The sequence below is a fragment of the Hyla sarda genome, chromosome 1 (assembly GCF_029499605.1).
Source record: "Hyla sarda isolate aHylSar1 chromosome 1, aHylSar1.hap1, whole genome shotgun sequence".
Classification (NCBI taxonomy): Eukaryota; Metazoa; Chordata; class Amphibia; order Anura; family Hylidae; genus Hyla; species Hyla sarda.
This window is the reverse complement of record NC_079189.1, coordinates 216639944-216664904: the sequence shown is the minus strand read 5'-3', so window position 1 is coordinate 216664904 and position 24961 is coordinate 216639944. Positions and strand designations below refer to the sequence as shown.

Here is a 24961-nt window from a genome sequence, read left to right as displayed (position 1 = left end):
AGTTAGAAACTACATTGCAGCCTCTGGGCTGTAAAATAACAAATGCAGCATACTGACCTTGCCTGGTCCAGCATCGGCACTCCATTCCACTCTAGTTCACGTGTTACTTACCCTCATGGAACACTCTCCCTCCTCTGCTGTGGAAATTTGAAACATCATTATTGGGGTAAATAAACAGATGAACCAGGGTGGAACAGGGTGCCAGTGCTGGGCTGGGAAAGATCAGTATCCTGCAGTATTTTACCACGCGAGCAGGCTGCTAAGTTTTTTAATAAATTTTTAGCCAAGTGTCAAGAAGGTGAGGTTTTGTTGCCAGTGCCACAGCCTTGCTTGCCCTCACCTCTCAGACCCTCCTTGGGTGATGTACAGAGCTCTGTATATCAATTAAGTATGGCTGCGAGGGTGCGCAAGGAGGTGTACCAGCCCCCCTCCTTGACACTTGGTTGCAAAATTAAAAAGGCAATTTTATTTGTTTGGCAACCGCCATCAGCTCCAGGAAAAGTAACGTTTGCCTTTATACCATAACCGCACTAGATACTGCCCTTCTCTCTGTCAATAGTCTACAGGTCTCAAGTGTTTCTAGTAACCACATTAGTCATTGACATTAGTGAGACCGTGTTGGGCTATGTTGCCACATGGATTTGGCTAGAAATACTGACCAAAATACTAAGAGTGGAACTATAATGAAAAGTTTTGTGCCTTTTCCCATGTTTTGGACCCATTCCTGAATTTGGCTACAAATACTAACCAAAATAGGAGTAGGGTGATTTTACACACGTGTGTAAATTTTTTTTATTTTATTTATATAGTGGTATTATTGGCATTTTATTGCCATTTTTGCCTGTAAAACTGCTGTGGCCAGAAGTTAGCTGAAAGTCCATCTTTTTTGCGCATTTCTTTGCTCTTGGAATTGCATTTTGTTACTGCCATTTTCCACACTTGTTTTCCTGGATTTTAGAAGCTGAGGGAGAACATAAGCTGGTAGTCAACCTTATTACCTATTTCTGAACAAGAAACAATGCCCACATCCCTAGGGAATATAGGTGCAGTCTAGGTGTATGGCAGATAATGGGTGGTGATGCTTGATAGTCCATTTGTATGTAGGGACAGTGAATGTTGTGTGTTCCATTTCCACATGAAATGTAGTGTAGAAAATGTTTCTGTACTTAACCCCTTAAGGACGCAGGACGTAAATGTACGTCCTGGTGAGGTGGTACTTAACGCACCAGGACGTACATTTACGTCCTGTGCATAACCGCGGGCATCGGAGCGATGCCCGTGTCATGCGCGGCTGATCCCGGCTGCTGATCGCAGCCAGGGACCCGTCTGCAATGGCCAATGCCCGCGATCTCGCGGGCGTCCGCCATTAACCCCTCAGGTGCCGGGATCAATACAGATCCCGGCATCTGCGGCAGTGCTCGATTTGAATGAATGATCGGATCGCTCGCAACGCTGCTGCGGGGATCCGATCATTCATAACGCCGCACGGAGGTCCCCTCTCCTTCCTCCGTCCGGCTCCCGGCGTCTCCTGCTCTGGTCTGTGATCGAGCAGACCAGAGCAGAAGATCACCGAAAACACTGATCTGTTCTATGTCCTATACATAGAACAGATAAGTATTAGCAATCATGGTATTGCTATGAATAGTCCCCTCAAGTGTAAAAACAAAAGTAAAAAAATGTAAAAGTAAAAGTTAAAAAAAAGTGAAAAATCCCCTCCCCCAATAAAAAAGTAAAACGTCCGTTTTTTCCTATTTTACCCCCAAAAAGCGTAAAAAACATTTTTATAGATATATTTGGTATCGCCGCGTGCGTAAATGTCCGAACTATTAAAATAAAATGTTAATGATCCCGTACGGTGAATGGCGTGAAGGAAAAAAAAAAAGTCCCAAATTCCTACTTTTTTAAAAACATTTTATAAAAAAAAAAAATTATGAAAAATGTAAAGTTTTTTATATGCAAATGTGGTATCAAAAAAAAGTACAGATCATGGCGCAAAAAATGAGCCCCCATACCGCCGCTTATACGGGAAAATAAAAAAGTTAGAGGTCATCAAAATAAAGGGATTATAAACGTACTAATTTGGTTAAAAAGTTTGTGATTTTTTTTAAGCGCAACAATAATATAAAAGTATGTAATAATGGGTATCATTTTAATCGTATTGACCCTTAAGAATAAAGAACACACGTAATTTTTACCATAAATTGTACGGCGTGAAAACGAAACCTTCCAAAATTAGCAAAATTGCGTTTTTCGTTTTAATTTCCCCACAAAAATAGTGTTTTTTGGTTGCGCCATACATTTTATGATATAATGAGTGATGTCATTACAAAGGACAACTGGTCGCGCAAAAAACAAGCCCTCATACTAGTCTGTGGATGAAAATATAAAAGAGTTATGATTTTTAGAAGGCGAGGAGGAAAAAATGAAAACGTAAAAATTAAATTGTCTGAGTCCTTAAGGCCAAAATGGGCTGAGTCCTTAAGGGGTTAAATGGCTTGCCCTGATATGGCAGAGTTTTGTAACACTGCTTCCTTTGTTTACATTGCGCCTCCAAGCTTCTTGGTAGATTGGCATCAGAAGCAGTTTAGAAGTTGAAATGACTGCAGGAAATAAAAGCCACACACTGCAGATGCCACAGAAGCTGTTAATGCAGATGGCATCTCTCACATCACCAACCTTTGTACAGATCACAGCCAGGAACATATTGCCACTGCTTACTACTACACATTTGTTTTCAATGTTATTTTTGAGAGAAACCAGATAAGATTATATTGACAAAATTAAGGTCTGTTTTATGTAATAATTTTTCCTTTAAAGTATATCTTACAGTCTATGATCCAAAGCGGTTTCTTAATGTTCTCTTCTTGTCTTTTTTTTACAGACCTTCACTAATGAAGCCCATTGTGTTGAAGACATTTTGAAGGTTTGTGCATTACAAATACCTGGAATGTAATTGTTTTGCTGTTATCCAGCATTATTCTGAGAGACTTGGTCTTGTTGAGAGGGAAGGACCAGAACGAAATACCCATATACCAATAACCATATGCATACAGTGATTGTATGTAATTACATGTGCTTGGGTATGATGACATGGTTGTGTGTGTGTGTGTGTATGTGGTGAGTTGCAGTGCTCACTGTTGTAGCGACTATGTGTAGGAGAGTGAGAAAGAGGAGATATGGCACTTGCAGGTGCATATAGTAAATCCAGCACACTGGCAAACACTGTATTTTCTATCATAAGTATTATTATTTGACAGAGTTTGTTTGTAGGGCATGAATTTAATAGAAATACAGAAGTTCAGATTGGCTGAATATGCATAGGGATATTAAAAATTGTCATCCAGAAAAATAGTGAGGATGATATACGTATTAGATTGCAACAGGGATCACCCAGCAACACATGTAATGGGTAAATACAGTCACTAGCAATATCTGTTGACATGCTGGCAAGTAATGGTTATACCCATCAAAAGTGTTAGGCAGATGCTCTATTTCTCTATCATTTTGAGCATACTAGTCATGTTGCATCACACAGTGCCACTGTGCTTGTGTGACCAGGAGTGGATCAGCAGCTCCATCAATGCTGATCACAGCTTGCGAAGACAGAGTTCAATGGGATCCCTCTTATATAATTCACAGGAATTCACAATGAAATTGGGCCCTTAACTTGTATGGGCAGACAGTTCAGGGTTAAGGGGTTATGCAGGAATAAAAAAAAAAAGGGCCAGTTTCTTTAAAAACAGCTTCCCGTCTGTCTCCAGGTTGGGTGAGGTTCTGCAGCTCCGTTCCATTGAAGTGAGTGGAGCTAAGTTTTAATACCATACCCAACCTGGAGACAGCAAGGGAAATTATCTGTTTTTCAATTCCTGTATAACCCCTTTAATTAAAGAGATCTATGGTACACATTTTTTTATAATCCCCTGTGCTCGTGTTGCAAAAAGTAACAAAACAAACTTTAACTCTCCTTCCGATGTTCCCCCGTTGCACAGCTATCGGTGTCTCGGTCCTCCGGTGATGGGCTTCTTCCTGGGGATGGTGACTCATACTGCGCTCAGCGTATCGCCGGCCGCAGCGATGTCCCGCTTTGGCCGGTGATGGGCTGAGTGCACTGTCATGTAAGGGGCCTGGGCCCCGCCTTCTCCCTGCTGCCCGGGCTCCTTACATGACAGTCTGCTCAGCCTATCACCGGCCGAGGCAGGACATCGCTGCGGCCGGCGATACGCTGAGCGCTTTGAGTGACCGTCCCCAGGAAGCAGGAAGAAGCCGATTACCGGAGGACAGAGACACCGATAATGGCGCAAAGGGGGAAAGTTGGAAGGTGAGTTAGTTTGTTTTGTTACTCTTTGCTGCCCGGACACGGGATTATGAAAAATGTGTACCACAGATCTCCGTTAAAGGACCTTGGGGATGTCTGACAATATTTCTTGTTTTCATGGCATACTTAGATATGCCCTATCAACTGCATGTCGAGTACACGGTCTATTGTATGAACATGTAAATCATAGTTATAAATATAAAAAAAACAACTTTGGTATTAAAAAAGTAATAAACAAAAAAAGACATAAAGTACAACAAAGCAAAAAAAAAAAGTACAGCTACTTGGAATCAAAACTAAAAATATTATTTCATTATAATGAAAATGCAAATTCCATAATCTGTTAATGTTTTTTAAAGTCCAAAATTGTCCCAGTCCACAAGGGTTTATAGAGCTAGAGAGTGTTTCAAATCTACTGAAATATATGCACCTAGGCAAGGTTAGTTATCAGGGAATGGTAGAATGGTAGACATGTCCCTTCAATAGAGTTGCATACCTTGGAACATAACACATCGCTGCTACTAGTTCTATTTTAAATACTTGAAATTCCCTATATGCTAAAGGATTGATTTGAACTCTCACATTTCTGAGAGTTTTATGTGTCTGGTAAACATGGAAGTTGTATTGCGAATTTATGATCCAGCACCACACTTTTTATGTGGAATTTATCATAAATTCATGTTGTATGACAGGGAGAGATTCCCACTATTGTAGGTAAAAAGTATAGTAATTTTTATTTCTATTTGGATACTAGCATTTCTTTGTCCTTTTAGGAAATGACACATTCATGGCCTCCACCATTAACAGGTATCCACACACCAAGCACTGCTGAGCCCTCCAAATTTGCATTTCCCAATAAGGTTTGTCTATTGTTAATTGTAATTTTATTTTTATTATTTTGATATGGTATTTTCATTGTATAAGAAATGGGGATTTAAATGGGCACTGTCAGATACAAAAACTTTTGATATGTTGTAAAGCATGCAAATCCTATAGGTTTTGCAATTGCTTTCATTATATATTTCCAGTATTTCCTACTGAAAAAGCCTGTCAAACAACTGCCCCCTGCCTGCTTGGACACATACAAGTCCTGCTGTGTCCATGCGTCATCACCCATGTCATGGACACACTTCCTTGATTGACAGCTATGAATCCTTCCACTGTCAGCTTGTGTCCCGCTACTGTCAGTGAGAACAAGCTGGGAGTTGTAGTTTTTGTTAATGCTAGGGGAGATGTGAGCAGACAGTAGACTGAGGGAGGGGGCGGAGACCTGCACAGTGAGGCCCCGTCCCCTCCCTTTGAGAGGAATTCAGAATAGTGAGCTAAATTAAAAGTGTAATACAAAATAAATAAAGGTGCTAGACAAATACAAATGTACATGATCAGGATTAGGTACTGAGTGATATATTTAAAAAAAAACATAAAAATGTGTTGGATCTGACGGGTACACTTTAAGATAGTCACTGCCACATCTTCAATATTATAGGCAAGGCAGCAAAGTGAACATGCAGCAACCAGCAGCAATATATATTGGAAGACAGACACAGAGCAGATGTAATTGTGATGTTGTGTATGTGCAAAAAGTCACTCAGACACTCTCTAGTTAATATGACAACACACACTTTCATCGTGTCTACACTGACAGTTGTAAATACCAAGTTTGTGTCCCATTGGATATGTTCTTAAAATGACTACAATATATGTACTATTCATCATATGTCTATCATATAATTCTGATGTCTTTATATACTTAGTGGCCCTGATTTACTAAGAGTGTTGGGTAGTTTTCTTTGTGGGTTTCAATTCCCTACAATTTTTTCCACGGTATTTACGATGGTTTCCCTACATTTTCCACTTTTCCCTACACTTTGCTTTTTTACACATGTTCTGATCTGTAGGGTTTTCCTCTCAGCTCAAATCCACCACATTTTATGTGGAACCTTAGTAAATATGTTGGGTTTTTGTGAAAATGTCGAGAACACATGCACTTCTTGTAACCACGCCCCTTACCCCAACCCAGTGGGTTTTCTTAGTAAAATGGAAAGTTGGTCAGGTTTTTTTCAATTCTGGTGCACACAGAATTTCTGGGGCAATGGTTTACAATAGTAGATCAGGGCCAGTGTGTATTTGTTCATACAAAATATGGCTTTTCAGAGACCATGAGAATTTGCAGTGAGTTGCCCATTCAATATACTTTTGAGTGAGTACTGTATGTCAAATAACATTACAATAAAATAGCAAGAGCAAATGTATGTTTCTGCCCTTGTGAGCATTGTAAGCCAAGCTGCTAATGTAGCTCTAAAATTTATATAAACAAAAAATAATAATTGGGATGAATGCCCTGGAATACTACCACCAACACGATGGGAAGATTTATCAAAATCTGTCCAGAGGAAAAGTTGCTGAGTTGCCCATAGCAACCAATCAGATTGCCTCTTTCATTTTTGAAAAGGCCTGTGAGAAATGAAAGAAGCGATCTGATTGGTTGCTATGGACAACTCAGCAACTTTTCCTCTGGACAGGTTTTGATAAATCTCCCTCAATAACTTGTCTGTGGCCAGTGCTTTGTTCCATGTCTACTCTGTGCACCGGTAAGAATGTTACTGGTAGAAAAAGTATCTAAATGTGATTGTACCTAAACCAAGGAATCTAAGCTTTTCTAAACTGTTTGGCTTCAGGTTCTAGTGAAATACCTTAGGCCTAAGCAATAAGGCAGTGTTTTGTATTCTAACATGTACATGGTTATATAATGTTAATAAAAGACACATGGCCAAGTGGGATGTAAATGTATCAGTATCCTTAGTGTGCTTTTCTTTACAGTTCTACATGAAGGCCATATATTTTATGAGAATCCAATCTTATTCTGCCTGAAACATGACATATCAGGGCGGTCCATGGTGGCTTCTAGCTTTGAGTAACAGCTCTCTATATACCCAAGGTTGTGGGGCAAGAAGAAGCCCCGAGGGAACACCTCAGTGACTTGTTCAGGCAGCATAAAAATGATGACACATTCCATTTAACCCTGTAGATCATAATTTTTAGTTTTGCTTAAGTTTTGCTTAATTTCAGCTATGCGGTAACTAATACAACTTTTTTTAATTTATTAATTTCTTTTCTGTTGCTGCACCTCAGGAAAGTCAACAAGTTTCGTCTGTCAATGTGAATCAAAGTGAGTGATATTCCTAAATGAATTTGGCCTCCTTAGCCATATATAACTCCCATAATAGGGTTTGAATGAGTTTTGAATGGTTTTCTCTTTGGTCTCTTACAAAGAAGTTTACTTATTATTTATTTTCCTTACAGGACACCATGACAACTTTTCAAAAGTTTTTCCAAGCCCACAAAAGGGATCATCGTAAGTCAATATGAGTAATGCCTTTATAATGATAGTAGTTTTCCCAATGTGTAGGTGTGAGGGTTGGGGACAGCAAACCTCTGATACAGCCTCCTGTTTTTACTAAAGAAATAATATACTGTACAAATACTAGACTTGCAGGAAGTATAAATCTTTTCACCTGGAAATCATCACTTGTAGGTTTATGTGTTCGGTAGCTATTTCTACTGTCTTGCAGGGGTGTGGAAATTTAATAAAAAAAACTCCAAAGATGAAGAAAAAGAAGGGATACACTCACCCGGAAAACTTGAAGATAGCAGACTTTATTAAATCATCGGCATAACTCAGGCGGGTAGGCGCAGAGGAGAGACCTCACAGCGAGGTCGCTGTGAGGTCTCTCCTCTGCGCCTACCCGCCTGAGTTATGCCGTTGATTTAATAAAGTCTGCTATCTTCAAGTTTTCCGGGTGAGTGTATCCCTTCTTTTTCTTCATCTTTGGACTGTATTTGCTTTGCCATTAGTTGGATTGCACCCCCGGCATCACAGCTGTGTGTGAATCGTGATTCTGGGATCGGTCTGTATAGAAGACAGCAGTGCCGGACTTTCTTGCTTGTATTGTACTACTTTAATAAAAAACTACTTGTCCACGGGACTAAAACAGAGCAAAATCTACTCGTCCCTCATGACGATCCACTTGTCCAGGCCAATTTTCACTCCTCGCCCTATAATAGCCATAACTAACTACTATAATGATACCTTTTAATTTTAATATGCTCCGAAACAACTAAAAAAAACAAATATTGGTGAAATTAAATTGAAATAGTAAAAGATAATTTAGCAAATTTGGTGGTCTTCTTTTCTACGCCATTTACTTTGTGGTTGAGCTAACATGTTATTTTGATACTTTAGGCCGCCTGATTACAGCAATACCGGTATAACATATTTCCATTATGTTATACTAATTTAAAAAAAATTCTGAACGTTTTAGAATTCAACCCACTAGCCTACCAGGGAGCATTTACATGTCCCTTTAGACGCTGCTGTCAGCTTTGACAGCGGTGATCTAAAGGGTTAATAGCCAGCTGTGGTGATCGCCGCATGCTGGCTATTAGCGGCGGCCCCCAGTTACTGAAAACAGCCGGGGGCTGCAGAGTACGGAGCGGGCATGAGATCAGAGCCCACTCCATACCCCCCTCTGAGCGCCACCGTGCTTTTCTCGGGGGCTTTTAGGTCCAGCCCTGCTTGCTTGAAGCCGGGCTAGAGGCCTGAACAATTCACCTGCCTGGAACTGCATGTCCCGGGTGATAGGAATTCCACATCCCTGTTAATTTCTTGACATTATTTTGGCCTCACGTCTGGGTAATAGGGGTCTAAGAATATGTTTGCCTTATGCTGGGTATTTTGCTGGCACATATGGTAAAACAAACATGGCTAACAGTTTAGTCAGCATATATAAAATGTTTAATCTTGTCAAATATTGAAATAACTCATGCAATTGATACTTTAAACATGCAAACAGATAGAGAACATTCAGCTCACTTCTTGTCCTATGGGACACGGACTAGTGTGGACCACACTGATAACTTGAAATTGGTAAAAGATAGAGTAGTCCAGCACAGCAGCTCTTAGGATGTCTTACATTATTTAGCTCAACACGGAATCACGTAGTACACAACTGCAGAGTGATACATTTAGATTGAAGAATCAATCTTATTCATACTAATCTGCACAATGGAGTGAACGTGCTTATATGGGGAGGGACTTTCCACCAAGGTGCATCTTTTATGCAAGGGGCATACTTTTAAAGTTGTTTGGAAACTGTTAGCAAGTGGCCTTGCTACTGTTGATACAGATAGCTTGTAAAAAAAATGTCTACTCTGTTCCAGGAAGGGATCAGATCTAGGGCAGAAGATCAGTACAGTGATCTAGATAATTTTACCTAATAACACATTTTGTTCTCCTTTACATATGTATGTGGCACTCATCTGACCTTACCAACTTTGCTTTATGGGAAAACCCCTTGAACACAATGCTCTCCATTGCTGATATCCACACTGAGGGTAGTTGCATGGGAATTTAGGAAGTTATCTGGGCTTTAACAATTGATGGCCTATCCTGAGGATAGATCATTGGCTCCTGGCACCCACACTGATCAGCTGATTGAAGAGGCAGCGGCCGCAACTTCAGTATTTACATGTGCCCTGTACCTGCAGACGATGTAGCATTTGTAGCTGCAGTGCAGGGTACAGGAACGTTGTCTTGTTAACCTGAATAACTACTTTGTAATACTGCTAATAATTGTATTGGAATGGCCACTTTTAAACATTAATTTATGTGGTGCTTGCGTGACACTGAAACCTTTTCAGTCAACTAATATTGATAGCATTATCCTTAGTATTTAAATGACAGCCCATGCAGAACAGGAAACTGCACTCCAAGAGGCATATAACAAGAATAGACTATTGGTCAACTGTAATTTATTGAAATTCCAATAAAGAAAAAAATTCAATTTAAGATAATCCCAAAAATGTGAGAACAGCAGAATGAAGAAATATATTACCTGTTTTGTCTATGTTGACAATATAAGTTAGTGAAAGTTGAAGCTGCACTTAAATTTATGGAAAAAAGGAAGTGCCAATGTATAAGTCAGCAGCTCTTTTTGTGTCAAATACATCCTATTACATATTCCATTTAAAGCTTACCACCACCCACCCCCAAGCCTTCCTCTCAGTATGCAGATCACTTATAAGACTTGTAGTCTATCTTGATTCTTTGAAACTACAAGTGTGCAAGATACAGTGGAAAACAGTGATAGTTCATCTCATTGCAACTTTATATATCAGTGTGTTATAGCACGTATAATTCGTGACCAAGTCAGCACATGTACTTCTATGGTAGCCACCTAAACAAGATGTCAGGAAATTGATATGCAGGGTACCACATCCTCTAAAATGAAGTCTGCAGTTCTTACGTTCTTTTTCAAGGGCCCTTTACCAAAACAGAAGTATAAAATGTGTACATTGTTTAGCACTTATCAATATATGCTTATAAGAGGGGCTTATTAACCTACATTAACTTTTCCTCTTGGGTTTAGCATGTTGGAAAATGACCTCCAGATCAGTGACAGTGAGGACAGTGATGACGATAATGATGGTGATAATGATGGCGATGAAGAAGAGGAGGAGGTAAGTTACTGACAGCAAATTTTCTAATAGTTATAGCGCAAAAGGGGTTAGTATTGAAATGTTGGCTTTATTTGAAAATATGTGGTACAAAGTAAAAAATACTTAATATGTAGAAACTGGGCTAAAATGTAATGTTAACAACTCACCACTTAGGGTAACGACCTGTAGTTTATCTTCAGTTTGGTTGCAGATGCTTAGTTGCAGCAATGGAAATTTTAGGAAGTTGAGCAGTTTGTCTATAAAATAGCTGAAGATCTGTGCAAGGAACTAATGTGAGAGGTTCAGCAGTGAGGGAACACAATATGAACTGCACAAGTGGGTGGGGACTCGCTATTTAGCTGCCAGGGGAATACAGTTGAGGTGAAGAGCCTACTTTAACATACTGTATAACAGACACTTAAGTGCTGCATCTACCTGCTCATTCTAATGATCAGTGGGGGAGTCAGAACTGAGGCCCTGATATGTCTCTGTGACATGTCAAAAGTTTTATTTGAAAGCAGTGACACTTAATTGTATGTTTAGGATGCAGTATTAGTGTTACATTGTTGCTTTCTGGGTAATGTACTGTACCTGCAACCTTATTTCAGGTATTTGTACCTGAACTCCATAATACCCTTTTCTTTTAAAGGGGTGGTCTCACCTTTCAAAATTCAGATTTTGCTTGGGGAGAAAGCTGATGTTATTCAGGAATTTCCCCTGAAACAGCTTCTGCAGGGGAATAGTACTATTACTTGCTACCTTTAATATGAATGGCTGTCCTTGCACTCAAAGTGCAACTCGAGTCTGCAGAACAGGAGCCACTCCTACAGAGGCATGCAGACATATATGTATGGTTGTCTTCATTAAACAACTCCTTTAAGACCAAATTTAGACTGGCCCTATATTAGACAGGACTCCATATTCATGTAGAAATTAATTCAGGTGAACAATTTTTAACATTTTCAGTGCTTTCTACCGTTCTCTGTAAAGGCCTTGTACAGTAATGGCCGTAAATGTTGGCACCCCTGAAATTTTTCAAGAAAATGAAGTATTTCTCACAGAAAAGGATTGCAGTTACACATGTTTTGATATACACATGTTTATTCCTTTTGTGTGTATTGGAACTAAACCAAAAAAGGAGGAAAAAAAAAGCTAATTGGACATAACATCACACCAAACTCCAAAAATGGTCTGGACAAAATTATTGGCACCCTTATCTTAATATTTGGTTGCACACCCTGTGGAAAAAATAACTGAAATCAGTCACTTCCTATAACCATCAATAAGCTTCTTACACCTCTCAGCCGGAATGTTGGACCACTCTTCCTTTGCAAACTGCTCCAGGTCTCTTTTATTGGAAGGGCGCCAACACAATTTTAATCTCTCCACAGGTGTTCAATGGGATTTAGATCTGGACTCATTGCTGGCCACTTCAGAACTCTCCAGCGCTTTGTTGCCATCCATTTCTGGGTGATTGTTGATGTATGTTTGGGGTCATTGTCCTGCTGGAAGACCCAAGATCTCAGAAGCAAAGCCAGCTTTCTGACACTGGGCTGTACAGTGCGACCCAAAATCTGTTGGTAATCCTCAGATTTTATGATCCCTTGCACACATTCAAGGCACCCAGTGCCAGAGGCAGCAAAACAACCCCAAAACATCATTGAACCTCCACCATTTTTCACTGTAGGTACCGTGTTCTTTTCTTTGTAGGCCTCATTCCGTTTTTGGTAAACAGTAGAATCATGTACTTTACCAAAAAGCTCTATCTTGGTCTCATCTGCCCACAAGATGTTTTCCCAGATGGGTTTGGCTTACTCAAGTTCATTTTGGCAAAATGTAGTCTTACTTTTTTATGTCTCTGTGTCAGAGGGGTCCTCCTGGGTCTCCTGCCATAGCGTTTAATTTCATTTAAATATCGACTGATAGTTCGCACTGACACTGATGCTCCCTGAGCCTGCAGGACAGCTTGAATATCTTTGGAATTTGTTTGGGGCTTTTTGCCCACCATCTGGACTATCCTGTGTTCACACTTTTCATCAATTTTTCTCTTCCGTCCACGCCCAGGGAGATTAGCTACAGTGCCATGGGTTGCAAACTTCTTGATAATGTTGCGCACTGTGGACAGAGGCAAATCTAGATCTCTGGAGACTGACTTGTAACCGTGAGATTGTTGATATTTTTCCACAATTTTGGTTCTTAAGTCATCAGACAGTTCTCTTCTCCTCTTTCTGTTTCCCATGCTTAGTGTGGTACACACAGACACACAATGCAAAGACTAAGTGAACTTCTCTCCTTTTTATCTGCTTGTTACTCGCTCCAGGTGAGTTTAAAGGAGCATCACATGCTTGAAACAATCTTATTTTTCCACAATTTTGAAAGGTTGCCAATAATTTTGTCCAGCCCATTTTTGGAGTTTGGTGTGACATGATGTCCAATTTGGTTTTTTTCCTCCCTTTTTTGGTTTAGTTCCAATGCACACAAAGGGAATAAAAATGTGTATAGCAAAACATGTGTTACTGCAATGCTTTTCTGTGAGAAATACTTCCATTTTCTAGAAATATTTTACGGGGTTCCAACATTTCCGGCTATGACTATATGTGGTATTGCATGTTTCTGTAAAAACATTTTATAAGCTTTTTTTCCCTATTTGTTGCAGATCACTGAAAAACCGCTTTCTTCTGCTCCTTCAAGGTACTGCTTGTGTTTCCTACTGCATATATATATCCATGTATAGACTGATGATAATGTTACTTTTCTTAAAATGTGGTGACAAAACCAGAATTTTTGTTTCTTATATTGGTAGTTTGGTTCTGTATTAGGTTCCTGTTTTAATTTGGAATATTTAGGTATAGCAGATGTTACAAATTGATTGCCATAGGGGGAAATTTATCATTAGTTTCACACACACACACGTGTAAACACCAAAAAGTTGTAAATACACACCTGCCCAGATATGGCTTAGCTTTTTGTTGTATGTGGAAAAGTCTCACATTTTTGCGCAACGGGATAAAAATTCCCCAAATTTTGCACAACGAGAATATGGTGTACTGAAAAAAAGTGTACCTGCGCAAAATTTATGAAATGTCCTGTGACTATTTATTAAATTTGGCACAGCTACACATTGCCCCCCCCCCCCCCCAGAGGCCTTAAATTCAGAGGATTAATGGCTGTTGTCATAAAGGTTTTCCTTGTTTTTAAATATAAGATATTGTTTTTGAGATGTGTACTAGTACAAATCATTCTTGGTTATATACCATAGCAGTATACAAGAAGACAAATGTGTATGGCATCCTATAATAATCATATATTTGTTTATTAGTGTTGTGCAATCTCATGTGGACAGTGTTGGTTTGGCACATTCCAGCTGCATGGAAACAGAAGGAAGTGAGACCGACAGCTCTTCAGACTCCGAAAGTGACAGCGGCTCAACTGACAGTGAGGTGCCACCAATACGGAGATCTCCTAGTCCAGTGGTAATACGTTAGGTTTATTTATCTATCAAATAATGCACCTTCTTCTTAAAAAGCAGCAGATTACCCTGGATGTGGCTTCTCCAACTCCCAACATTTAGTTATCTATATTATTTAGTTACTGGAGAAAGCTATGACGTCCCTTAAAAGCTTCTCTGCGCGTTCAGATAACTCTTCCCTGCAGCCCCTTTAAAGTTTGACAGAACCTGTATAGCAGTACACAAAGGCTGAACAACTCTATACCAATGGAGACATACAGGCTGAATGCCAACTTTTATGAACCCTGCCTGCAGTTAAAGGAGACATGCGGCCCAAAACTTTTAAGTTCCCCTGTGCCCGGGCTGCAAAAAATTTAAAAAAACTTTAACTCAACTTCCTACGTTCCCCTGTTGCACCAGTATTGGCTTCCCATTCCTCCGGTGCTGCTCTGCTCCGTGCTTCTTAGACTCAAAACGTCACACTGCCGTCAGCTTATCGCCGGCCGCAGCGATTTCCCGCCTCGGCCGGTGATAGGCTGAGCACTCTCATGTACTCTCATGCTGACTGCAGTGTGACGTTCCAAGGATAAGAAGCAGGGAGTCGAGCAGCGCCAGAGGAATGGGACACAGATACTGGCGCAATGGGTGAAAGTAGGAAGGGGAGTTATATATATATATATTTTTTTTTTTTAGGTTTTATCAGCCTGGGCACAGGGAAACTTACGTTTTGGGCTGCATATCTCCTTTAACCCCTTAAGGACGCAGGACGTAAATGTACGTCCTGGTGAGGTGGTACTTAACGCACCAGGACGTACATTTACGTCCTGTGCATAACCGCGGGCATCGGAGCGATGCCCGTGTCATGCGCGGCTGATCCCGGCTGCTGATCGCAGCCAGGGACCCGCCGGCAATGGCCGACGCCCGCGATCTCGCGGGCGTCCGCCATTAACCCCTCAGGTGCCGGGATCAATACAGATCCCGGCATCTGCGGCAGTGCGCGATTTGAATGAATGATCGGATCACCCGCAGCGCTGCTGCGGGGATCCGATCATTCGTAACTCCGTCCAGCTCCCGGCGTCTCCTGCTCTGGTCTGTGATCGAGCAGACCAGAGCAGAAGATCGCCGATAACACTGATCTGTTCTATGTCCTATACATAGAACAGATCAGTATTAGCAATCATGGTATTGCTATGAATAGTCCCCTATGGGGACTATTCAAGTGTAAAAAAAAAATGTAAAAAAATGTAAAAGTAAAAAAAAAGTGAAAAATCCCCTCCCCCTATTTTACCCCCAAAAAGCGTAAATTTTTTTTTTTTTATACACTTATTTGGTATCGCCGCGTGCGTAAATGTCCGAACTATTAAAATAAATTGTTAATGATCCCGTACGGTGAACGGCGTGAACGAAAAAAAAAGTCCAAAATTCCTACTTTTTTTAATACATTTTATTTAAAAAAAAATGATAAAAAATTTATTAAAAGTTTTTTATATGCAAATGTGGTATCAAAAAAAAGTACAGATCATGGCGCAAAAAATGAGCCCCCATACCGCCGCTTATACGGAAAAATAAAAAAGTTAGAGGACATCAAAATAAAGGGATTATAAACGTACTAATTTGGTTAAAAAGTTTGTGATTTTTTTTTTAAGCGCAACAATAATATAAAAGTATGTAATAATGGGTATCATTTTAATCGTATTGACCCTCAGAATAAAGAGCACACGTCATTTTTACCATAAATTGTACGGCGTGAAAACAAAACCTTCCAAAATTACCAAAATTGCGTTTTTCGTTTTAATTTCCCCACAAAAATTGTGTTTTTGGGTTGCGCCATACATTTTATGATATAATGAGTGATTTCATTACCAAGGACAACTGGTCGCGCAAAAAACAAGCCCTCATACTAGTCTGTGGATGAAAATATAAAAGAGTTATGATTTTTAGAAGGCGAGGAGGAAAAAATGAAAACGTAAAAATTAAATTGTCTGAGTCCTTAAGGCCAAAATGGGCTGAGTCCTTAAGGGGTTAAAGCAATTTCAATTCTAACTTTAAATATTAAACTTAACCTACAACTGAACTTATTTGGCTATTTTACTTTTTTTTATTGAAAATCTCTTTAAGGCTGGGTTCACACCACGTTTTTGCAATACAGTTTCTGTATATGTTTTCAATTTGAAAACCGTACGGAACAGTATTGAAACCCGTATGCATTGACTCTCCATTGAAAACAGTATGCATCAGGTTGTGTCCATTTTGCATCCTGTACGGTTTTCAGTTTTTTTCCCGTACCCAAAACCGTGGCCTACCACGGTTTTTGGTCCGGGTGAAAAGCTGTATTGAAACATACACATTTTTATTTTTTTTAACACGAAAGTCAATAGGAACAGTATAGAAACGTATATGTGTACGGATTCATACAGTGTTCACCATAGTTCACCATAGGTTTTTTTTTACTTTGCACAGTTTTTTTTTTCTTGGAATTTCAATCAAACATGTAAAACTTTATTCATAATGGAGTGGAAAGTTATAAACGTATACTTTTTTTTCTTAAAAACGGTATACGGGTTAACATTTGTACACACGTTTTGATACAGTGAAGTCTGGTTTTGAGGAATCCATTTTTCATCAAAATCCTGATATGGAAACTGTATTGCAAAAACGTGATGTGAACCCAGCCTAACAAAAATCATTCTTGGATATACTGCTGATGTATACTTGAGAATAACGTTATTTTTACAGAAATTTTATACATAGATTTTCCCCTCAAAAGGTAGAAAGAGAAGGAAAAATACTGAAATTGCTACTGGGTCAAAGTCTTCCCCAAATCTCTATATATGTAACGAAATGACGTCTAATGGCCGATGTTGAAAACAAAGTCTGTGTTTTATAATTTGCTTTTATATCCTAACAACTATCCAGTGGTGTTGACAGCAAATCATTTTGACGGATTCCTTTTTAAGGAATCTCCTATTTTTATTATTTTGAATATTATTTACATTTTCTCTTACTATATTGCAGCACGACACTTCATCTACAGGCATGTGGCAGTTGGGGAACTTTTTTGTCAAGCCTGCACCTCTAGCTGAGAGCCATAATAATGTTGAAGATCATGAACAAGAAAGCCATTGGGAGAGTAAAGAACATGACTGTCTTTCACCTCCCCCCCATGAATCCCCAAAGACTGAACTTCAGCATGAAACTACTCTTTGGACTTCTCAGGAAGACATTCAGAACAAACCCACCTTTCCAGATTCTCCCATAGCCAATGAAACTGTTACTTCCAGGCAAACTGTTGGTATAAAACATCCCAGAAGGCCTGTGAAGGCATCCTTTCAAGAGGAGCCAAAGGGTGGTCTTACAGTGGAAAGTGAACCTGCTCCATACAGGCCAAGAGACCAGCCCTCCAAAGAAAAGCCAACTGTGAAAACGAAAATTAAAACCAAATCAAGTGAATACAAGGAACCAAATGCAAATGTTGCACATCCAAATCAAAAAAAGAAGCACAGGAGCTCTCACCACAGTAGTAGCACCAAAAAGTGTCCCAGTACTCAAATAGACAAACACCAGAGTGTCCCTTCCCACCTACAATCCCTCCCTAGTTCAAAGGTGCACATTGAAAGCAAAACCAAACATAGGACTAACCCATCTCATCCTGCTGTTGTTGTGCGTGAGGACTGTCACAGGGACAAAGTGTTATTACCCATAGGGGAGAACAAATTGCTGCCACCAGTGAAGAGGAGTCATAAACCTATAGCTCTTGTAGTCAAAATAGAATTATCACTGCTTTCTAAGATCCCAGGAGTATATAGTAAAATAAGCGAGTCAAAGAGTAAGAAAGTGAGCAGTCACAATGCCCACCAAAAGGAGAGGTCTGAAAAGACCCACAATCATCACAAAGAGCACACAAAGAGAAAGGTAATGCTGCTATGTGAACACAGTGCTTGTTTAATTTATACATTACTATTATTGAGTAATATAAGGCAATTACAGTGACCTCATGCTTTGAAAACTATCCCAGGAAAGTCAGAAGGATCCGCTTCAATCTATTGTTCTCATGTCCATGGGGATTGCTGTAAAGTATATTTCTAAAAAGTCTTAAAAGCAAGATGGCTGCCCCAATAATAACTACTAAAAAAATTACGGTACATTTAGAATGTAGAAACGGTATCTGGTTCTAACCAGTAATAAAAATGTAAGTTCAGACTGACTTGACAATCATTGGTATAGTTCTTGCTTCTACCATATTTTACCAGGGTGGGATATATAGTTTTGGGGCTTAAGAAAGTTTCAGTTTTAGTATTTTGTGATAAGGAGGAATTTCCCAAAAGTTTGGTGTAATATTCGCTGTTTGCACATTTAGGCATCATCTGGACAACATATTTACAGGGAGCTTTTTGTCTTTGTGGTTTCTCTTTCTATCTTATGAGTTGTGGCTTTATATGAAAGTTCAAAATAATAAAGACACACTGTGCTGCTTTATTCAAAAAATAAATACTACAGACTACAAGTAAATGCTGAAAATAGAAGTAGTAGTATGCATAGATACACACTGTAACTGAGAATTGAGGTAAATGCAAGTAAAGAGGAACTTAAGAGTTGGTCTCCTGGATTGCAAACGTAATAGCAGTACACAAGTTCAACTTACAGGCCCAAATTTATCAAACTGTGTGAGAGAAAAGGGGAGAGGTTTTTCCATAGCAACCAATTACAGCTCAGCTAACGAGCTCTGGTAAAGTGAAAGTCGAGCTGTGATTGGTTGCTGTGGGGAAATCACTCCAGTTTTACTCACACAGTTTGATAAACCCCCCATAGTTTGTACTAGGGCTGCTGATTTGGAGAAAATGTGTGATTGCGATTATGGGAGTAAATATTGTGATATGCGATTGCAATATAATAAACGGTGAAATCCTCCTACCCCCATTTTATGTCCAATCCCCTTATTTTATATAGCCCCCCCCGAACATAAAATGGGGGAATTGGATGGGGAGAAATTAGCCTTCCTCCTCTGCATTTCATGTGCCTGGTACAGTATAGTCTGCACACTCTCAGGCGCTGTTGTGTTGCTCTTTGGTGCAACGCAGTCACGTGGGATGGAGTACTGGGAGTAAGTGAATTTTTTTCCCTCCTCTCTTTCTAATGGCCATAATGTTTTACATTTTCCACCAACAGATCCATATTAGGCTGGTTTTGTTGCACCACCAAATCTACAGTGAAACAAAAAATTAATTTTTTGGTCGGGGGGATTTGATTCTGCGCAGTGCACTTTTCAGTAAAAATGACAAATTATCTTTATTTTTTATTCTGTTTTAATTTACTACCTAAATTTTTTTATCTTTTTGTAAAAAAGTATTGGCCTCTTCTGACCCCTATAACTTTAGTTTTCTATATACAGGACTATATGAGGGCTCAATCTTTGCGCTGTGATTACTTTTTTTTAATTTTTTTTATGGTATATGAAGTGACCAAAAATTTGCAATCCTGGTATTTTTACGTTTTTTTATGCCATTGACCGTGCGGTTTTATTAAAGGATAACGATGCAGGAAGAGACAGAGGCTGGCAACTGCCGCCTAGGGCACGTATATCCCCAGTGCATACACTAGCAACACCAGCAGGAGTCACTTTCGGAACCACTGTCATGAAATATTCCTGTGCTTGACCCCTTATAGATAAAAATACAGTTCTACTACGCAATTGAAGGAAGAAACAGAGGAAGCACTCACGATTAGGAAGTAATTTCAAGTGGTTTCTTTATTCTTGGACATCGGTCAGAAGAAGCACTGCTTGATCAGTGCGAAAGCAGCTGTTCACCAAGTCCGTTCGCGGGTTCCTGGCGTCCCGCTCTATGAAGTGTATGCACCGCACCGATGTCCAAGAATATAGACACCGCTTGAAATTACTTCCCAATCGTGAGTGCTCCCTCTGTTTCTTCCTTCAATTGCGTGTTATTAAAGGGTAACCTTTCATCAAAAATGTTTTTGATATATAATAGATTTATGTATGCAGAATAACTTTCCAATTGCATGTTATTAAAAAATATGCTTCTTTCTATTTAATTTTCCACTTTGAAAAAATGATCACTAGGGGTCTCCCTACCAGTCCTGGCCACAAGCCCTTTTTATAGATTTCAGACTCATGCTGGAGTCCTAAATCTTAGACCGCAGCCGGGACACAGACAAGCTCAGCACTGCTCCCTGCCTGTCAATCAGCACTGTGCTCATAGCACAGCAGGGTATACTCCTGACTCTGCCTTACTGCATGCCCTCATTCATTTTACTATCTGAGCTCCCATCTTTCTTCTCTCTGCACGTGCAGTTGTAAAAAGAGAGGAGAAGATTCAGAGCTGCCGGCTGCCTCTATGCTTCCTCCCTCACACTAGGACGGCTGAATGAGCAGCCAAGAAGACAATAAATCAGGTAGAAATAGGGGCTTTTGAATGAAAAGAAACACACAGATAGTGTCAGTGAGAGTCAGGGACAGATGGGGGGGGGGTGAATTAATGAGTTTAGATCCTGATAGGTACTCTTTAATGTTATATTTTTATAGTTAGGATATTTATGTATGCAGCAATACCACACAAGTTTGTTTATTTTTATTTACATTTTTATTTTTAAAAATGGAGAGAAAAGGGAGGTTGATTTAAACTTTCATTAGGGGAGGGGTTATTTACATTTATTACCTTTTTATTTACTTTTTCTTTTTTTTTTACAGTTTTTTTTAGTCCCTTTAGGGCAGTGTTTTCCAATGGGTCTACAGTTGTTGCAAAACTAAAACTCCCAGCATACCTGGACAGCCTTCGCTGCTGGGAGTTGTAGTTTTGCAACAGCTGTAGGCACACTGGAGAACACTGCCATTGGGGACTACTACATGCAATCTTTTGAATCCAGACAATAATCAATGCTGTGCATCGCACATGATCGATCAGTGTTATCAGCGCTCTATTGCTACATACTGCTAAATCTGCCTGCATTATTGGAGCACCAATCGGACGAGCTGGAAGCACGTACTGAGCCTCCGCCTGTCCGCTCAGCCGATCAGGACCCCGCAGGTTTTGCCACGGATGTCCCGATCAACTCAATTGAGTTACCGACACTTGTTTTTGGCTTTTAAGACGCTGCAATCAACTTTGATTGTGCCGTCTGAATGATTAATGCTGTATCCCCTGGATCTGTGATGTCTGGCATTAGCCAGTATAAAGCGACCGCAGTTTTCCCTGATTCTTGTATATGTTGATGGAAATTTAAAGTTTTTCTGCTAAAAGCCTACTTGTCATTTCAAATTATATAATTTGCATATGCATTCTTAAGTAGATGGCTGCTTTGCAGGCTTTATCTTTAATTTGCAATTCTCTCAAAGCTCATTCCCTCTCTCCCTACACTAGTATTGTCTTGTCTTGGAGACTCAGGACAAAGCTTAGCTGATTTTCTGAATGGAATACGGTCTCACATTAGAGGGGAGAGGTAGGGGGCTTGATAATAGAAGAAAGTGTTTTTGTCTTATAAGATATATTGCAAGGTTTCTTATATTCACTTGTACTATTGATCTATGCAAAGTTTGTTCAAATGACAGTGCCTATTTAAGCTTATTAGATAATCTCTTCACAAATTAGCATGTTGGAGTCAGTATAGATACTTGCGTTTTATAATTTCTAATTCCTGATTTTCAAATGATGTTCTTTCCAAAATAATGTCAGCTACTCAGGACAGGGAAATTGGAAAATGTTCTACCATAAAGTTTAATGTGCAGGCTTTAGTTAAAATGATAGTTAACCTACAGTTTTGCCAAACATTTTAACACAAAAAATACAACAAAAATTATTCCGCCCTTAAAACACAAACATATGGGACACTTTAAAAACATGGCAGTGGGGGAACTCCATAATAATACATACAGTACACACAATAATACATATACACATATGTGTTAATATGTGTGACAATGTGCAACCTAATGCAAAACAATCTGAGAAAGGTGAGCACTCAGGGAAACAAAAAAATAATGAATACTGATACTTAATTTAATTTAAATGGGGAATTAACCTCTAAACAGAACATATAGTATAAAGTATGCAGCCAACTTGGAAAAATATACAGCAGTAGAATCACAGATTCCAACCATTTGCACTTGCAGCAATTGCTCTGGTGTTCCCCCGAAACTCCTGGATAAAGCGGGGCAAAATGAGTCTGAGCGTGAGGAAGGGGGGGGAACACCGGAGCAAGGTTTGTGTATGTATAATTTTCTTTATGTAGGTTGGGGTATAGATGAAATGAATATGTTGCCGTAGGAAGTGCCATATGTGAGTTACCTACCTCTTCTAGTGGTTTCATCCGGGTCTCTGGGAGTGGACCCTGTATAGACCTCTATGGGAGTCTGTCTAATTTTGTTCTTCAGAATCTCTACAGAAATACAGAAAGGATATACATTTTTGTGTTGGGGCATTATTGTCAAGTGTGGCAATGAAATTCTTCATATTATTCAGAATGATTCTGATTGGGGTACAATATGATTTTTTTTACACTTAGCCAAACTGGGGGAGCTTTATCAAACCCTGTGTACAGGAAGAGTTGTGCAGTTGCCCATAGCAACCAATCGGATTGCTTCTTTAATTTTTCACAGGCCTCTTTAAGCATGAAAGAAGTGATCTGATTGGTTGCTATGGGCAGCTGCTCCACAAATCCTCTACATCGGTTTTGATAAATCTCCTCAACTGGTCCTGAGAATAGCTAATCTTAAAAATGTTAAGATTACAGAACTTTTCTACAAAGTTTTTGTGCAAATTCTGAGAAAAATTAGGGATAAGATACTTTAACCACACACAGCCCCATAGTGGAGACATTTGGATTCTTTTACTGACCATATATATATATTTGTTTGTGTATTTCTAGGTGGAGGACAGTGAGAAAAGTGCAACACACAAAAAATTGAAGCCATCAAATGACAACAAGCCTTCTACTGTTCACAAAGAGTTATCCACAAAAAAGTGAGTTTGTAACTAAAAGGCCCCCTTCACTGCACCAAAATCTACACTCATAGTATATTTTGTTTTCCAAACTTCATTTTCCCACAAAGTTGGTAGGAAAGTTGCGAAATAAAGATGTGTTATATTTACACACATATATATATATGTATATACTCATCAACATTGAAATTGCAACACCAAAAAGGATGAAAAGACATGTTCATGATATGCAAATAGTAAGAAAATGGAAACAGAATATTGAAAACATCTTGATTTATTCAGTATCGCGTATGAGCGCCATGTACAGAAATAAACACTTACATAACTTGGAATGCTATCCCTGAGGTTATTAATGTTTGTTTGTGGAATGTTTTGCCTCTCTGAATGCACTTGGGCACACAAATTACCAAGATCTATATCTGGCAGCTCCCTTTACAATAGCTGACCAATGACGTCCCAGATGTGCTCGATGGGAGACCAGTCCAGACATGCTGCAGGCAGCGGTAGCACACTGCAGGAAATGCGGACTGCTCACAATAGCTTGAGCAACATGTGGCCTAGCATTGTTGCATTGAAAAACAACTTCTCAAATTTTTCAGAGAAATGACCAGACCACTGGTTCCATGACCAAGTCAGTGCAATGCTGAGCTGGTAGTGTGCCTGGAATGAGGACTGATGGCCCAAATTTATCAAACTGTGCGAAAGAAAAAGTGAAATATTTCCCATAGCAGCCAATCACACCTCAGCTTTCACCTTCCCAGAGCTGTTAGCTGAGCTGTGATTGGTTGCTGTGGAAAAATAACTCCACCTTTTCTCTCACGCAGTTTGATAAATCTGGGCCTAAAGAGTTCGACTACCATACATTATGCCATCCTACAGCATAATCCTGGGAGTAGGATTGATGTGATGCTCTCTTGTGGAAGACCTCTTTGTGATGTTACCCCCAGACCAATTTCCAGCGATCATTGTGTCCGACACAAAAGCAGGACTCTATTGCTCTTACGCTGCACATTGACAACCTTTTTGAGATCTGTGGCATGAGTTCAGTAGATAACCTGTAGCCCAATGCCTTGCAAGTGCCTTTTGATGGTTTATGTAGGCTTTGTTCGATGCCCTAGGCTTGGTATGTGACATTAAATTTCACTTTCAGTACAGAATAGATCGCAGTGCACAATTCTTCTACTCTGTTAATCTGTCCATGCAGAGGTTCACCTCTGTGCACCTCTTGCTGGCATTTCAGTGTGTTGTTAGTCTCACAACCATTGGGACATGCAATATTAACAGTGCTGACATCTCGGCCTACGCATGTAGCAGTCTGCTGGAGTGACAAACAAAGTGGTGATAACTGGCATATTGACGAACAGGAGACCTCGCACAATCATACTTACTGACTTGATCAGATTTGCAGATCATAGTGACACCTGCTACAGAATTTCCTTATCGATTGTCATTCTTGGTGTAAAATTTCAGTGTTAAGGGGTGTGTAAAAATGTGTGTGTATGTATGTATATTATAATATATCAAACTGTATATTTTTTTTAGAAATGTTTGTACATTTGAAAAATGTTTAATGTCAACTAATTCATCCGTTTACACCTATTTATAATAGGTAAAACCCCATTTAGTAAATTGCAGCTAAGGCTTAAACTTTTTTATATTTAAATTCTCTGAGGAAACCACTCAGAAAAACTCCCCTGAAAACATCACAGGAAAATAAGGGGGAAACATGGCCTGTGTATTATGGAC

The 24961-nt window shown here is 39.5% G+C and overlaps 1 protein-coding gene across 4 annotated transcripts in view; it reads left to right on the top strand.

Moving 5' to 3' along the window:
• AFF1 (ALF transcription elongation factor 1) overlaps nucleotides 1-24961 on the top strand; it is a 161393-nt gene that overhangs the window by 74986 nt on the left and 61446 nt on the right. For all 4 annotated transcript variants that reach the window (XM_056568736.1, XM_056568737.1, XM_056568735.1 and 1 more), the window contains exons 4-12: nucleotides 2882-2923; nucleotides 5089-5175; nucleotides 7448-7484; nucleotides 7619-7670; nucleotides 10744-10834; nucleotides 13470-13504; nucleotides 14133-14286; nucleotides 17277-18173; nucleotides 23142-23236. In XM_056568736.1, the coding sequence (XP_056424711.1) occupies nucleotides 2882-2923; nucleotides 5089-5175; nucleotides 7448-7484; nucleotides 7619-7670; nucleotides 10744-10834; nucleotides 13470-13504; nucleotides 14133-14286; nucleotides 17277-18173; nucleotides 23142-23236 (1490 nt within the window). The remainder of the gene's footprint in view (nucleotides 1-2881; nucleotides 2924-5088; nucleotides 5176-7447; nucleotides 7485-7618; nucleotides 7671-10743; nucleotides 10835-13469; nucleotides 13505-14132; nucleotides 14287-17276; nucleotides 18174-23141; nucleotides 23237-24961) is intronic.